Source organism: Asparagus officinalis, chromosome 6, assembly GCF_001876935.1.
Source record: "Asparagus officinalis chromosome 6, Aspof.V1, whole genome shotgun sequence".
Classification (NCBI taxonomy): Eukaryota; Viridiplantae; Streptophyta; class Magnoliopsida; order Asparagales; family Asparagaceae; genus Asparagus; species Asparagus officinalis.
Genome location: NC_033799.1, coordinates 33,876,000 through 33,893,821, shown reverse-complemented (window position 1 = coordinate 33,893,821; position 17,822 = coordinate 33,876,000). Strand labels below are relative to the sequence as shown.

Genomic DNA, 17,822 nt, shown 5'->3' with positions numbered 1-17,822 from the left:
TAAAAACGAGTCTGCCACACCCTACACCATGGGTGTGGCAGAGGGTGTGGTGCAGGACAGATTCTGCCACACCCTGCACCGTGGGTGTGGCAGAGGGTGTGGTGCAGGACAGATTCTACCACACCCATGGCAGACACCACACCAGGGTGTGGTGGAGTCTGTTTTGAGTTATTCTTCACGTTTTTCACAATTCCTTCGCCGTTTTCACAATTCTCCACCTCGGCGAAGTGTTCCCAACACTGAGCCGACACCAACCAAAACAAATGCCTCACTTGTTGCATCCAGTACGCCATGACAACAGACTCATGACAACGGACTCCATCCACACAAGTCGAGACCCAAACGGGAGTGCGAACACTCACCCAAACGTCGGTATCTACTCACCAAATCGGCTGCATCAAAACTGACTGCCTACGTATCCTCTTGCCCAAGGAATCAAGCATTCACGTAGTTCACCCAAACGGCCTCCAAAGGCCCTCAAACAAATAGAAAAGTCTGCAACTCTTCCCCAATATCGCCAACGGATCTGCAACTAATAGCGGCCCCAAACTGATACAAATCAAACACCTCCATTTGAGGTGAACCAATGGCCATGTCCAAACTGCGCCTATCAGCTGCACTCAAATCAATCAACACGTCATCTGCATCCAAAACCAAATGATCTTCACGCTGTGTCACCTCAGCTGAAGTCCCAAATAATACAGAATGACCTGGAGTATGTGGAGTAAAGTGACATACCTGCTCAGAACAAAATCAGAAGCTCCCAAACGATAATCAACTGAGCCTCCGAACCCCAAACGCGCAATCGGATCCAATCTCACATCCACGATGTGACCAAATGCTGGGTATCCAAATATCCGACGCGACCCAAAATCTGAAGCAGCTCCACCAGATCTAATAACTCCTAAAGCAGCAGTCGGCGACCTATGCATAAGATGACCCAAATATGTCGAAGCCCGCACACCAATGCCAATGCTCGACATCAAACGCCGATCCTCCTCCAGAAAGGAACGACCCATCGAAACTGTCATCTCATCTCGTCGCCCCAAAGTCTCCACACCAATGAAGTGTCTCCTATTGCCGTGAGCTCGGCACCAACGCAAGAAAGGACCCCTACCAAAGCTGAAACAATGAGTTACCTTTCTGCCAATACACTTCTTCCAATTGTTGTTGACTTCTAGGACTTTACACCAACGGGAACTGGTCGCGACCCAATAATGCCTAGAACAATCACCAACTGTGGAAACCAAGATACGATTACCTCCCAATGATGCCTCCTTGGAAGGCCCCCAAATGCCTGACTGAACACCTCCAAAAAGACCCCTCGCTCGATGGATAGAAGTGCCAAACTCCACCACGGTCTCGCTCATCCTAATGTGCTCACAGGACTTCAATCTGCAGGTCATAGCACTCCTCAACAACCAATGCACGACATTACCAATCATATACCCCAGCACCAAACAATGCCACAGTCTAGCCGAATCTGATGAAGTCGTCATCTCCCTATCAATCACCGTGCTCCCAAGCAAATAGTACAAATTGCTCCTTCTGACGCCATTCATCACAATCATGGACCCAAATGTAACCTTCAAGCGTGCATCCGCCAAGGTCACCTTATAGGCTGCTGCCTCCAAAGCTCCAAGTGAAATAATGTTCTTCTTCAACTGAGGAACGAACCTCACTCCAACCAACTCCCGAATCACCCCGTCACTCATCCTGATCCGAACGGTACCGATACCACCAATAGAGCATTTGTGATCATTCCCCATGAGCATGAAATCCCCTCCTTTCAACTCCTGAAAGCTGGAGAACCAATCCCTCCTAGGGCAAATGTGGTATGTAGCCCCCGAATCCAACATCCACTCTGTAGAGTAGGCAACACAAACTGACGGCAGTGCAGATAACGAGTAGCCCGAAGAATCCGAATCTGAATCGTTGCCACTAGCCTTGACAACATTCGCCTCTGAAGCTTGAATAGCTTTTCCCTTATTCTTCCCGGCTCGATCAACTAACTTTGGGCAATCGGCTTTCCAATGTCCATCTTCTTTGCAAAAGGCACATTGATTCTTACGAACTCCAAGATGTGCCCCTCTAGACTGCGACCTCCCACTACGGTTTGGACCCTTTGCTCTTGCGACCAACGCCCCCGCTACCGGCTCAAACGAAGTCTCCTTATCCTTCTTTCGAAGCTGATAATTCACAAGTGCAGCGGTGACCTCACTATACGAAAGAGATGCCTTCCCATTAATAAGAGTAAGAACGAAGGTCTCATATTCCTCGTCAGGCAAGGAACTCAATAGCAACAACGCCTTGTCCTCATCTTCAATCTTAACATCCACATTCGCCAAATCCGCAAGAAGCTTCGTGTAGTGGTTCATGTGATCACCAATGGAGGTTCCTTTCTTCAACTGGAAGCGGTAAAGCCTCCTCTTCAAATGCAAGCGATTCTCCACACTCTTGGTCAAATACTTGCTCTCAAGGATCTCCCAAATCTTCTTTGCAGAAGTCTCATTGATCACATCATACTTTAGATCTTGAGTGAGACAAGACCTAATCACACCACACGCCGTTCGATTCATCTTTTTCCAAACCTTCTCATCAATGTTGTCCGGTTTCCCGTCCAACTCCAACGTATCTTCCAAATTTTGCGCGTTGAGCGCATCCATGACTTCGCATCGCCAAAGTCCAAAATTGTTTGTGCCATTGAACTTTTCCACATCAATCTTCATTGAGTGGATATTCAAGCTTTGGACGGTCTTCACGCCGGAAGTACTGCCCACAACTCCTTCTTTCTCGGCCATAATCCTCAAAACACCACCAAACCAATGCGGAAACAAACGAGAAATAGATCCAAACTGAAAAAGACGAGATTTTTACTAAAAAGATCCCACCTTTATCACCAAACGAAGCCTTAGATGAACTTCCAAAGCGATCTACTCCTCCAAATAACCCAAGCGTTGCCCGAGCTCTGATACCACTTGTTGTGCCTGAAGCTGTGTCGAGGAACCAAACCAAACGCCAATCCAAGAGAGCCAAACGAACCAAATATCAATGCACAAACAAAACACCAATTTTAACGTGGTTCGGCAAGTTGCCTACGTCCACGGGGCAAGGGGGGATGGGGTTTTCACTAATAGAGAAAGAGTACAAACTGAGATTACAAATCACTCGAAGGAACAAACTAATCTCACCAACAAAACTCTTAATCTCTCCAAATAAAACCCTAAACGAATAGCTCAAAAATACCTCTTTTTGTGCTCCAAATAGCCCCCAATCAATGCTTAATCAAAGCCTAAACCAAGCCTAGGAAACCCTAAAAAACGTGTCTCTATTTATAGCAAAACACAATCCCAAACTGATTGGGATTCTAAAAACGAGTCTGCCACACCCTGCACCATGGGTGTGGCAGAGGGTGTGGTGCAGGACAGATTCTACCACCCAGGGTGTGGTGGAGTCTGTTTTGAGTTATTCTTCACGTTTTTCACAATTCCTTCGCCGTTTTCACAACAACATCTAATAAAACTATCAGCTGTAACGAGCACAGATCGATTGCAGATACGGATACTGAAAGAATCTTTCAGTCTAGACTTGAAAACAACTCCTCAAGTTATACTAATAGTAAGTCACAAGAGAATCTAAGCACACAACCTACAGTTGGGTTAGATTATCAACCTTGTTTTGATCAATCATAGTCAGGCATTATTTTTACCTAGAACATAACAACAGTCTTGATCATTCTCCATGAACTGTTTATTCTTAATTCTACCAATTGCAATTACGACGAAACCCAACTATATATGTGCTACCAACTGCTTCCTTGCCACTGGAAATTGCTAAGAAGAACTTCAAATGTTAACAATCAAATGACACTACAACAGTTTGAATTACTACAATCAATCATAATGTTCTATGTCAACTTAGTCTCTCACTATTGGTATTGTGCTGCTCTTGAAAGAAATAACAGCTGACGAATCTGATTATGAAATTGAGTATGAGGTTTTATCTGGAGGTTTAGATGAACCTCTGAAGTTGAAGTACGAGGGAATTCTGGAGTCGATGCAGCTGTTAGTGTTAAACCTGACGAGGATCTCTTGGAGTTGATGCAGGTGTTAGTGTTGAACCTGACGAGGATTCTTGTTACAGTCACGACGATATGGAGAGACTGATGTGTGACATTGGAGGCATGAGATCCAACGTAGAAAAGAGATACAAGTACAATGTAAAAATTACCTTGTGTCGGGGATTTTGACGGTTTCTAGAGGAATGAGCATGAACATCTTCTGGGGAACTATTAGCTTCCTCAAGAGACCTTGTGCGTGCTAAAGTCTTGCAATACCTGAAGGATCAGTTTGTCCAAATGTATCTGTCAAGAGTTCAGCGAAACGTTAATGAAGCATTTCTACCTTCTATGCCTCAAACTTTTTTGTCATCTCCTTTTCAACCTTTTATGGTATAGCTTGAACAATATACTCTGGAACATGATCATGCATATGGATTTGCAATTATCTTTGTTTTGAAGTATAGTTTGAGTTACACCCCTTCCCCTAAGGCGTACACGTCCAGGATGCTCATCTTTCTTGACAAAATCTCATGGTTCGACATGTTGATCTTTGAGTTCTTCTAAAGCACCCTACATTAAAGCTGATCAATCAAACAAAGTTGCTATGATTAAAAATTACTTGGGCTATTCATGACTATGAGGACCATTTATGGATTAAATGGAACAATTGTTTTGTGCACAGGGGAGAGGAAGACAACCAAAAGAGCCAGTATTGCAAGTTGCTTTTTGCTGCTACAGTATTTATGGTTTATTATTATCATTTCGGCTATAATCTATATCGATGGTACAACATAGCTAAGTTCTACAATAAATAATGTGGAGCTAATGCCAATTATTCATGTAACTATAAGTTGCACTTCTCCGACCTGTGAGAATATTTTAATGAATTGTTCAAACACTTTCGAATGGTTTACAGCTACGACTGAATTGCTACCGACAGAATATTATGGCCCAACCCGAACCCATGAAGAGTCGGGTCGGTTCAGTGGGCCGTTGAGCAATCGCCACCCAGGGCAGTATTCTGCCTCCCCACAGGAAAAGTGCTAGGAATTTAGCTATAATTCGGGATTTGAACTATTTCAGCTAAAATAAAAAAGGTAATAGAGAGATTACTGTTTTTAATTGAATCCATTGGTTATCAATGGACTGTTATGAATGATTGTGATCCATTTCAAATGTAACTCTTGTCATGTGGTGAACTATACCGAGTCTTAATTTACACTGAAAAATCATAAAAATTTATTAAACAATCAACGGTTAGAATTAAAAATATAATATTCTCATTACTAATTTTTGGTACCTAAGAAGATCTAAATCCTTCAATCCCTCATCTTGATATATAAAGTACTAGTCGTGAACACTGTACAAAGCACGACATATCATTTTTTTCCCGCTACAGTAATCCTGATTTTTAAATACTACAGTAATATTTTTAAATTTTTACTTTGCTACAGTTATTCTTTCAAAAAAATGTCACGGTATACAGTTCCTGTTTACTATAGTAATAATACCAAAATAAATGTTACTGTAGCATTATTGTATCATGAATAGTAAATCTTAGGTTCTCCCATTTGTATAGAGGAGTAGATACGCTCGAAGCCTATGGGGGTGCCACTAAATTTAAAGGGCTTAATAGAAAATCAAAATGAAAATCAACTAAAATCAAAATCAAAATCAACTAGGGTGTGCAACTGAAGTTTTCCTTGTTAGCTAATCATCCCCCACTTTTCTCTTATGAGTGGCGCTACATGCACATCCTCTGCCACACCCCCATCTCTCGCTACAGTACAGGGGGCCCACTTAAAATTTTTAGATTTTTTAAAAAAATCTTAAACGGGCCTCTTATACTGTAGCAAGAGAGGGGTCCTCACCCGAGGTGTGGCAAAAGGTCTGCATGTACCGTTTTCCTTCCCTTATTCATAAGGGCCCATTTGCCGCCGCTTTATTTTTCTTCGTCTCCTCCGAATAAAAACCCGAAAACAGAGCGAGAGAGAGAGAGAAACTAGAGAGAGAGTAAGAGGGAGAGAAATAGCAATGGCGACGACGACGGCCCTGAACTGCATCAGCCTCTCAGAGCCCGACGTCGGGAAATCGGTTGCCCTACTCAAACAGGTAATGGATTTCAACTTTTTCTTCAATTTTGTCCCCAGTTTTTTTGAAAATTTTGAATTTAGGGTTTCCCTGTTGAACTCAAATCAGGCTTGTTTGGACTGTGGGTTCTTCTATGTGGTCGATCACGGGATTAGTCAAGAGTTTATGGACGAGGTTTTTGCTCAAAGCAAGAGGTTTTTCGATTTGCCGCACGATGAGAAGATGAAGCTTCTTAGAAATGAGAAGCATCGAGGTTACACGCCGATTCTGGATGAGCTCCTTGATCAAGAAAATCAAGTCAATGGTTGGTATTTTTGTTTTGGGGAATTTATTTTAGGGTTTTTGCTGACACTTTGGATTGATTTGAACTGTTTGAGTGTCCTATGACAAAAGTTTAGATTTTGGACTAACATTTAGGGCCTGTTTGGATTCGTAGGGGATGAAGGGAAGTTAAGGGAAACTGAGTGAAGGGAAGGGAAGGGAAATGAAGGGAAGGGAAGGGAATTCTCTTCCCCTTGGTTACACCCCAATTTGGGAGGTAACAATTTTTATACTATTAGGGGGTGAACCAAGGTGAATGGAGGTGAATTAACTTCACCTCCTAAGTGTTCCCAAACAAGGTGAATGGAGGTGAATGGTTCCCCTAACTTCCCTTCACCCTCATTCCCTGAAAGTTATTTTGGTTTGCAGGGGTAAATTTCATACAAACCTGAAGTTATTTTGGTTTGGCAGGGGCGGGGGGGGGGGGGGCATTAAGGGGTATTTATATAGCAAACCCTGAAAGTTATTTTGGTTGTGCAGGGGCGGGGGGGGGGGGGGCGGGTGGGGGGGGCATTAAGCCTTTATTTTTTTAAACGCCAGTTTCTGTTTCAGTTGTTTAAGTTGCTATATTGGTTGCGTAAGTAACTATTTGGGTCTAAGTTGCAATATTTGGTTTAATATGCTATACTTGTTTTTAAAAATAGTTCAGTACTGCTGTTTTGGATTTAAGAATGATTTTTAAAGTAGGTCGGTTTAAAATAAATCTAGGTAAAAACTTTGGGTTTATAAAAAAAACTTTTTTTTTAAAATTATATATTTAATTATATATTTTCTGGTGATTATTTAATGCCCTGTGACTGAATTTTGGATTAATATGAGACTTAGGAAATTAAATTTTAGATAATATAGTTCAGCCTAAGCGCTTTATTTGTAGTTTTTCTGCTATTAAGTGGACTGGTTTGACTTTTATGTAGTATTATTCTGGTAATGTGTGAGGCCATGTTCACTTGGAAACCCCTTTGTTATCCAAAAACTAAAGTCTGTAACTAGGACTTGAAAAAAACCTAATGTTAAAATACCATAGTAGATAAGAATTTAACTTGAGAATTTAGGAAATCAATCCAAATCGTAAACGGGCACGGATGTTAATATGCAGCATGCTAATATGGAAATGACACAACTTTGGCTTATGAATGCTGGATATTCTATCAAGGTTCACATAAAACAATAATGAGTAGCACAACAAGGACTCCAACACATCTGGCATGGCTTAATGATAGAAGTGACAGGTTCTTCATAGCTGTTATGACGTGTTTAAAAGAGGATGAAGAGTGACACAAAGTACTAGAACCATCCACTAAAAGGTTGCATAATTAGCAATGTTTCCACTACAATGATTAAGACTAATGTCTTTGGACCATCCACTAAAAGGTTACACAAGAGAGGATCCAAAATAGTAGTGGACCCTTTGAGAAAATGAACAAAGAAGACAAAAATAGAATTAAAGAGAAGGGCTGCTAAAAACATTCACGGGAACTGCATTGTGCTTTTATAATTCTAAACTACATCCCAAATTATTCGGACCCAGATTAGTAAACCAGAGGAGATTTAACACATTTAGAACTTATCCTAAAAAGTACACCAATAGACAGATAAGAAACAGAGAAAGGAGTTTAAGGTTTTGAACTATAAGAGTAGGTTAGGATTTTAAGGTTTTGAAATAAAAAGAGATGGCTGAGAGAAAGAGGAGCATAGAAAAAAGAATCAAGTGTCCAGGACAGAGGATTGTTAATGCCAACTGTAGATTACAATTTCTTAAGGGATCTGTTAAATTGGGCTTCAAATTTATGTAAGAATAACTTGGTTAAGGAGTTTAAGGGGATTATGAAAACCATGTCCTTAGATGCTTATAAAAAACTTTTGCATTGTTTAAGAAGCCAAGATTTAATGTTTTGAGAATTCTTGCACTTTTCGTTTACGCCTCGTTTGGTACGCGGGATTGGAGTCAAGTGAGAATGGAAAGAATGTAGGAATGAAATGGAATTGATATGATAATGGAATGTGCATTCTCATTATCATGTTTGAGCGCATTTAGAGAATGAAACGGGAATGACAATCTTATTCTCATTCCCATGTTTGGTATTATTTGTTCACAAGTGAGAATAAAATTTAGTTTTCTAATAATGCCCTTACAAAAACACAGAATTCTAAAAGATAAAAATATTTTAAAAATGGCTAAATAATTTATTTTTTAGAAAAATAAGTTTTATAGAAATGACATTTTTTTTCTTATAGAAATTATTTTTCAGTTGATAGTTATATTTTGGTACACCGCCTCAGCAACAATTTTGGACTTTTCGTTTACTAATTAAAAAATATTTTTCATAGAAACTATTTTTGATTATAAATAATTATAATTCCACATTTCTAACTTTTAACGCTACATGTCTACTACGTGTACGAGCGACTAATGCTACTAGCATCACTATGCACAAACATATATAATAGACTGAAATCTATATGCATGCTGCATGATTTATGACTGAATTCCATGTGCATGCATGAAGAGAGAGATCAGAAGAAAACACTAAAATTTGAAGGATTAGAAAAACATGTTAACTTTTAGTCTGTATATAAAATTTCTATGAAATTTCAAATGCTCCTTTAACTTTCAAACAATTGATTAGGAGTAAAAAATATGTTAACCTAGAAAGTTTGAAGGAATAGAAAACATGTTAACCTCTAATCAAAATATAAAGTTCTAATCTCATTAATTAAGCACATTATTTCTTGTTGTGAGTGCTTTGAAAAAATCACTGAAAAGATTAGGCACATATGCTTCAATGGAACTTCAAATCATACATCCAACGATCAAATATTTACTAACCTAATTGCTAATAGATTACGCAACTGAGTAGTCAAAAGATAAAAAATTGCTGTAAAGATTAGGTAAAGATTAGCTACACATACATATTTTAAAAAGAAATAATGGTTACCTAACCGAGTCGCATCGAGCCGAAGATGAGAATGAGATTTTTTTCTACTACAGACTCGATGGAACTACAGTAAAGTCGAACAAAGAATAATATTTTAATATTTACATCTATTTATATATTTGTACGAGCAGCTAATGATATTATTTCTATAGAAATTATTTTTCATATGGGAATTTATATATATTCGTATCTTTTAATGAGGGTATAATCGGAAATTATTTGTTTATTTTATTCCCACTTAAGTGGGAATATTAATTCTTTGTCAAATGGTTGGGAATAACAATTCCCACATAAAGTGGGAATTGATAAGAAGTGGGAATAGCAATTCTAGCGTCTAAAAATACATCATATTTGGTACGCATGAATAAAGAGTTGGAATTGCATTCCATTATCACTCATTCCCGCGTACCAAACGAGGCGTTAAAAGAATGGGATGAAATACTAGAAGCTAAAATAGTTCAGTGGATATTTACAAACTTTTGGTTTTGAGAAACTTGGTTTATGCTCAGTTAGTCAAATAGCTCTAGAATATTGTTGCATGTCACATATATCATCTATTGATAATGACGAATCCTCCTAGTATATTCATATCCGTAATAGGAAAATACATGCCTCCTGTTGATCCAAGGTTAAATCATATGACTACGGAAAATATCTACTTTTTCATTTCTTTTTTATGTTGATATATGGATCTAATTTGAGATTTTCCCTTCTGCTTGCAGGTGACTATAAAGAAGGATACTATATTGGAGTTGAAGTATCTGAAGACGATCCACAAGCACAAAAACCATTTTTTGGACCAAATTTGTGGCCTTCTGAAGGTACGCATTTGAATTTATTATGATTATTTTGCATTTATTTTTGGATCAAAATCTGGTTGGTTTCTAGAGCATGATTTAGAAGATGAGAAGTCTTCACAGGGAATTGACTAAGTTTCTTTGACCTGTCATCAACTTTTGTTCAATTCCACGAGTTGCAACCAGTTACTAGACAATTTCGAGTTGAGTTTTCTCAGAACCGCCTGCATACGAGCAGATGGTTCTGAGTCTTACATGGATCGGATAGGGGACAAATGTGTAATTTTCTCTCTCCCAGTGTAAAGCTCAGAACCTCACGCTCGCATACAGGCAGTTCTGAGAGGACTCCTATTTGACAGTTTTGACGTCCTGCATAGGAGCATCTTTTTTTATGGTGATGGAACTTAAGTTCATGCAAGGAGAATTCCTCCAAGTCATCCTTGACTAGGACAGAACAGTGTCCTGAGGTAAACTGTTAGGAGTCATACTCACCTCGATGGAAATTAAGACCCAAAGAACAAACAGAAACAAATGGCGTGTGTTGGTTTATATTTATGATCTTACCAGGATTTTGTGTTTCTTATAAGTGTTGCAATTATTACATATTGCTATACATATGTTTCCATGTTTAGGGAAACTAGTCGATATATTTGTCTTGGTTCTCCATTCTATTGGATATTATGAACTCCAACGGCTTGACTTTGATCTATCTGAGATATATAATATGTTTCATTAAGTACCACCACATTATTTTGTTGCTTGTCTCTACAGTTGGAGCTGAAGCTTGAGAACTGTCTCTATTAGCTCAGAAAGCAGGAAAAATGCAGGGTACTAGATCTCCGCAGTCACAACCTAAATTTTGTCAACCCTTGCATTTTATGCAGACATCTTCTTAGCCTAAGTGGTTATTTGCGATATATTAGAGAATGCCATCCTTTTTGTTTATTACATATCTGTTTCATAGGTGAAATGGTGTATTAATAGGAACTGTTGTTTTATTTGAATAATTTTCTTGAAGCTGCACTAACTCCACTTTGGTGCCTGTTTTTTGGTAACAATTAGATTTATTACCTGGATGGAGGCAGACTATGGAGCAATATCACAAAGAGGCATTGTGAGTTTCTTTTATTTTTTTAATATCTTCCTGCTTCATGTGTTTTCTCATCTTTCACCAAATTAGCAAAAGTATGACGGGTATTTGAAGCTAGATTAAACTTGATAGACCAAGATGTCCCATTTGATCGTTATTATTGTTCTTTGAATATTTATCATTTATGAAAGGTATCTGGTAAACAAGATATTGTCATTTAATTATTAAATGACGAGGATGGAATATTTTGAAAACAAAAGCTGCTTTTAGGATGCTCATACTAGAGTTTTAAATTTCAAACGTAATTAATATCAAGAGTAAGTTAGCTTTATGCTTCATGGTCAAGATTAAAAAAAATAAAGAATGATCATATCATGCTAGGAAGTTACCCTTGTGCTTCAGTATATAGGTCAGATAAATTTGATGAGAGTTGAGCTTATGGAGCCATTGCAGAGTCTGATTTTGTTAAGATGAATATACCACAAACATAATGCAAGGAAAAGGAGTGGTTATATTATAGTATGCACAAGAGCTTCATCTATTCAGCTTAATGGTCTGAGAAATATATGGCCAAGAGGGAAAAAATTTAGCAGAAAAAGTGATCTGAAACTGAAACAACTAAGCTGTTTTGAAATGGTTGTGGCCAACACCTGTTTGGTCCTAGCTAGAGTTTCACTCTTAGAGAAAAGCGCAGAGGAAGGTGAAAGAATGAGAAAGGACTATGATCAAGTAAGGCGAATACCTTGGACTTCTCTTTTCTTCACTTGCAGGTACTATCATATTCATATTCTGACGATCTGGTCACTTATCTGCACTACTAATTACTTGGTCACTTCCATGTTCCTTCAACACTGCCCTCTCCGCAGAAACCTGCGGTTATGAATGATGAATGTTCTTTGTCACTTTTGGGTACTTCAGCAATATCCACCTAATTAGATCTGTGTAGATAGAATGATTAATAAGTTTGGGACTCAATTCGACGTTAAACTAGGGAACTTAAGAGAGTATGGGGGTATCATTGTCCTTGTTGGTGCAGAACTAATTACAGCTTACTTTGCCAAGTTCATGAGTCCACCCAAACTTTAATGTACCTCACAATCAACTTGTTTCTGGACGTTTTCCAAATGCAGGTATCAATATCATTATTAATATTCTTTTTTAGTAAACAGTTTGGGTTCTGTTTTACTTTGCTTATCGTCTTTCTTAATATTTTAGGCCTGATCTTTGTGTTTATTGTTTGTTTGTTCATAAAATCAAGGTTACATAAAGCTCTATGCGGCCTAGGCATTGGACATGACGCCTAGAGCCTAGTATGTGGGAGCCTAGGTGTTTTTCCTATTTTTTATTTTTCATTACCATTGTTCATAGTAAATGCCAACATTATAGAAAAACTTTTTGGCGCTTGACTGGCATCTAGGCATATTTCTTCAGTGGTGGTGGATTAGGTTTTACTGAGGATCGGAGGAGGTAGAGGAGGTGTTTATAGTAGGAGATTGGAGGACATGGAGGCTGTAACGGAGAAAATCGCGATCAAGGTTTAAAGGGTGCAATCCATGTAGGCAGACCATGCTTCCCTAGGTGCTCCCAAAACCTAGGTGAGCAGCCTAGGTATTGCCTAACCGCTAGGCGCTAGGCGGGCGGCTGAGGTATCGCCTAGGCTTAGGTGCACGCCTAGGCAGGCGCTTTTTAAAACATTTCATACAATCGCGTAGCTTAAATAAAGCAAAGTGAGTTGAAATGTACCTATATATTATAAATTGAGCGAAGCAATAATATGAATATGTTCTTAGAATATTATCATTCTATAGAAGCATCCACTTTATTGCAGATATGTACCTCCCTAAACATTGATTTGTACCAACGGATTTTGCTTAAAAAAAACCTCATGCTGCTTCAGTGGTCATGAATAAACTTGTTCCCTTCAGATATGATCTTCTTGGGTCCTCTTGAATGTTTCCGTAGCTTTTAATCATGTACACATCAGTTTGTGTCTATGGTCAATGTTAATTTTGGTTAAGGCCCCTGAATTCTCCAAAAAAGCAGGGATCTGCTCTATCCTAGTTGTATGGATGGAAACTGACTGAATGATACCTAGGAGACATTGATGATGTTCATGTTTTTGATTAATCGTGCATATACCATACATTTGCTAATCTGCTAGAAGAAAGCTTGCATGGCCTTTCAATTTCTGCATTATTCAGCGTATGAGTTTGCATTAGAATTGATTGACTCCCCACTTTATATGAAAACACATATCTATAATATACAGGACGGTTGCAAGAGAAGTCGCTCGGATCATAGCTCTTGCACTTGACTTGGAAGCTGGCTTCTTTGATAAACCAGAAATGCTTGGTGATCCCATTGCAGTACTGAGACTCCTACACTATGAAGGTGTAAGATCAGTTACAGGTTATGCCTTGAGTTCTTCTGTGTGTGCCTCCGGATGATGCATTTAATGTCCTAAAGGTCATCCTTTTTCATTACCAGGCAAAGTTTCCAATCCAGGAAGGGGAATATATGGAGCTGGAGCACATTCTGATTATGGTTTGATAACTCTTTTGGCAACAGATGATGTAGTGGGTCTACAGGTAACCTCTGGTTAAAGATTGCTCACTTTTGCCTATACGACTCCTCTTGTTCTTACATATTTAGAGAATATTTCTTCTCTCGTGATTGTCCCAGATATGCAAGGATAGGGATGCTAAACCTCGGATATGGGAATATGTAGCACCAGTAAAAGGGTTAGTTCTATCAACTATAAACTAGCGAGTTTATGCATTTGTCTTGGTCCAAGTTCTTTGCATATGCATATATACCAGTGTGCTATTATATCACTGCAAGCAGTTTTTTGTATGCTTTGTGCCTACATTATATGTGATTTGAAAGGGGTACACTTAATTGGGTTGGCATTTGGTGTCGGTATACACTTGAGAGCAGTATTATGCCATTCTGACAATTAGTCATGTACATTTGAAGTCAGGCAAAACTATGGATTATGGTAATAGTCATCTTCGAAAACATGCAAGGCAATCTACTTAGTTTAAGATCACGATTACCTTTTTCTTTTTGGTATTAAAGTTAGTTATCATTAATAACCAAATTGATCAATTACGGACAAACTCTCATCCTCTATACTCTTTCCTCTCCAAAGACAAAACTAAAACTTTGCAAAAAATATCACCACTCTGTTCCTGGTAAGGTCACGGCTGCTGTTCTGACTGTGTGAAGCAAACAAAGTTCAAACTTCAAATGTTATAATGTATGCATTGAAAACTGCAAATAAGTTTATTGAGAAAAGTCTGAATATTAGCTTTATACACAAAGAGCTCAGTTAATCAATTTAAACATTAGTTCTTTACTTCTATTTTCTGCTGCCAATTTTTGCAAACCTTATTAGGTTCACCTCGTGAATAGGTATGGAAGAACTGAATCGAAATTCGAGCGGGTCGCAGTGAATTGGTGAACACTAATAAAAAATATATCTGAACCTCTTCAGTGTATTGTTGTTAAGTTTGTCTTGGTTATTTCATGAACCAAAGCGATGTTTACATGGATCTACACAAATATGACTAGAGTACTATCCTGATGTTTTTTATATCATCACCTTTATCATGGCAGCTCTTTTCTGAAGAAAATTGGATTAACGGATAGCTATATGAGGAGAAGGTTATATGGAAAGGATAACTAAACTTTGTAGCAGGGTAGCAACCTGACATGAAACCTCAATCCTAAATACTTTAGTGTCAAATTCCTGAATGAGCAACTATTGGCTGGAGGGGGAATTGTTGTACAATCTTCAAGAGCAATTAGCCTGGTGAGCAAGGAAAAAATTACCTAACTTGTGTTGTGATACAGTTTAAGCTACGGTAGCCAGGGAGGGCCAACAGAATTCTCCACTAGAAAGGAGTTAAGATGACGGGGGAAATCATGTGATTCTTTTGTGTTCTATTCACATCACATTAGATATAATTTAAGATGTATAGCCTTTTTTATCTTGACCGTTTGTTATAACTTATAAGGAGAAAAATCTGACCACTATATTCATAAATAAAGTTGGATATTTTAATTCAGGAAGAAAAAAGGGGGGTTTTGCCTTTAAACCCAAAATTCTACCCTCATTTATTTTTAAACTCAGTTCTATATATACCTATATTCCCAAAAAATTCTCTTTTTGTCTTTAAGTCTAAAACATTGAATACATTTTATATTTACTCAATATATTCAATATTTACAAAATAAAAATAAAAAGCCCTAATATTTCCTTGTCTTCTTCCTCCTCTTTCTTTACCCATAATCAATTATTCTCCCTCTTCTCACTGTCTCCATTCTCTCTATCCCTTTTTTTTGGGCCTCCCACCACCCACTCTGCCGCTCTCCTCCATCTCCTCCGCCCTCTCATTTCACTTCTCCAACCATCCACCTCCTCCACTTTCTCATCATCATCATGTGCTTACATCTTATACTTACAGCTTAAGTTGCTATACTTACAACTTAAGGTGCTATAACATATGCAATAAATTGTTATATGATAGGAATAAATGTAACTTGGTGGGTGTTTCTTTCTATTGTGAGAATAACAGGAGAAGATTTATTAGGAGAGATAGGAGATGATGATGTAAGTCCATGGTGAGATGAAGGAGAAAAGATGTTTAGGGGGAGAGAGGGATGCAGCTATGGAGGAGAGGGAGGAGGGGTGGTAGAGAAGACGGGAGGGAGACCAACCAAAAAGAGGAGCGAGTAGAGAAAATAAGAAGGGGAATAATGAGTTAGTAACGAGAGAGGATGAAGAAGACGAGCATTGTTGGGGTTTTTGATTTTTCCTTTGTAAATATTGAATAAGTATAAATGTATTTGAAGTTTTGGGCTTAAAAAAGAGTTTTTTTTGGGTGTATGGGTATATATAGAAGTAAGTGTGTTTAAAAATAAATGGTGGTAAAACTTTGGGGTGTAGGCAAAAACACCAAAAAATAACTTATGAAATAAGAAATGCTCTTTTGTAAAATGCTCCTGAATTTAACTTTTTAGTACTAATGATGTTATTTGTCCTCATATTATAACAACAACAAAGCTTTTATCTCAAATATTTAGGGCGGGCTACATGAATCCTATTCTTCCGTTTCGTTCTGTTATGAGTCATCTCCTCCATTAAATTAACTATTATCATATCCTTCTTAATTGCTCCTAACCAAGTTCTTTTCGCTTTACCTCTAGATCTCTTTGTCTCATTAACTACAATATTATCACATTTCCTAACTTGTGCACTAAGAGGTCTCCGTTGTATATGACCAAACCACCTTAGTGTATTCTCTCTCATTTTATCCTCAGTTGGAGCAACCTCTAATTTAAGGCGAATGCACTTGTTTCTTATCCTCTATTTTAATGTATACCTATAATACCATCGTGAAATTCTCATTTCTGCTATATTTATTTTTTGCACATGTTGTTTCTTAGTTGGCCAACATTCAGACCCAAAAAGCACTGTTGGTCTTATAATTGTTTTATAGAATTTTCTCTTTAGTCTCATAGGTATTCTACAATCACATAAGACTCTCGAAGCACTCCTCCATTTTGACCATGATGATTTGAATTGATGGGCAACATCATCCTCAATCTCACCATTATTACCAATGATTGATCCCAAATAACGAAAGTTGTTACTTTTAGGTATTTATTGGTGATAAATATGTATTAGAAATAAGGTCAATAACTAATAATATATATTAGAAATAAGGGGAATAACTAAATCAACATGTGCTAGGTGAGGTGGACCCTCACCATTCGCAAATCTGCCAATTCCGTTACTACACTAAGAGTCAACTCAATACAAATCCCTACAAATTAACATTTCAAGTCTAAGACTGCTGACAGTTTATTTCTTGACTTTCAGAAGGACATTTTTAGATCACAGTGAAGCTTCTTAAAAACGGCTAGGATTATTAGCAGGTGTACCTTATGGTAATTGAATAACTATACAAACATGGAAAAGAAATCTAGAGACTCATAAAAAATTTGTAAACGTTCTTTTAGTGGTATAGAAACTTTACCATCCAAACGTAAAAGATTTTCCTTTTATTTCTTTGGGCATGGGCTATGAAGCACGGACACGGACACAGACACGACACGGACACGGACACAACAAAACCCAAAAAAATAGGACACGACGACACGACTAGTTTTTTTTAATAATATTATTATATATAGATAAATTTAAAATGTAATAATAACCCTAATTAAATGGAACCCTAATTTAATTAACAATAAATTCACTTGAAAACAATAAAATCTTCATATGTATATTCAGAGAGAAAGAGAGACAGATTCAGAGAGAGAGAGAGAATCAGAGAGAGAGAGAGAAAGATGAAGAGATCCAGAGAGAGACGAAGAGAGAGAGAGAGAGACGAAGAGATCGGTCGAGAGAGACAAAGAGATCGAGAGATCGGGAGAGAGAGACGAAGAGATCGAGAGAGAGATTGACCTAGCAGCGACGAGCCAACGAGGACGGGGACGAGCCGATCTCGAGAGAGAGA

The 17,822-nt window shown here is 38.1% G+C and overlaps 1 protein-coding gene across 5 annotated transcripts in view; it reads left to right on the top strand.

Moving 5' to 3' along the window:
* The window catches only part of LOC109845168 (2-oxoglutarate-Fe(II) type oxidoreductase), a 36,528-nt gene continuing 24,715 nt past the window's right edge, over positions 6,010-17,822 (top strand). For 3 of the 5 annotated variants that reach the window (XR_002248239.1, XR_002248240.1, XM_020414382.1), the window contains exons 1-7: positions 6,010-6,172; positions 6,260-6,455; positions 10,131-10,229; positions 11,268-11,319; positions 13,565-13,704; positions 13,783-13,883; positions 13,978-14,036. Coding sequence is in view for 3 of the 5 variants with exons in the window: in XM_020414382.1 (XP_020269971.1) it covers positions 6,095-6,172; positions 6,260-6,455; positions 10,131-10,229; positions 11,268-11,319; positions 13,565-13,704; positions 13,783-13,883; positions 13,978-14,036 (725 nt within the window). In the remaining 2 variants the exon portion in view is untranslated. The remainder of the gene's footprint in view (positions 6,173-6,259; positions 6,456-10,130; positions 10,230-11,267; positions 11,320-13,564; positions 13,705-13,782; positions 13,884-13,977; positions 14,037-17,822) is intronic. The other 2 variants (XM_020414379.1, XM_020414380.1) reach the window with 2 other exon arrangements.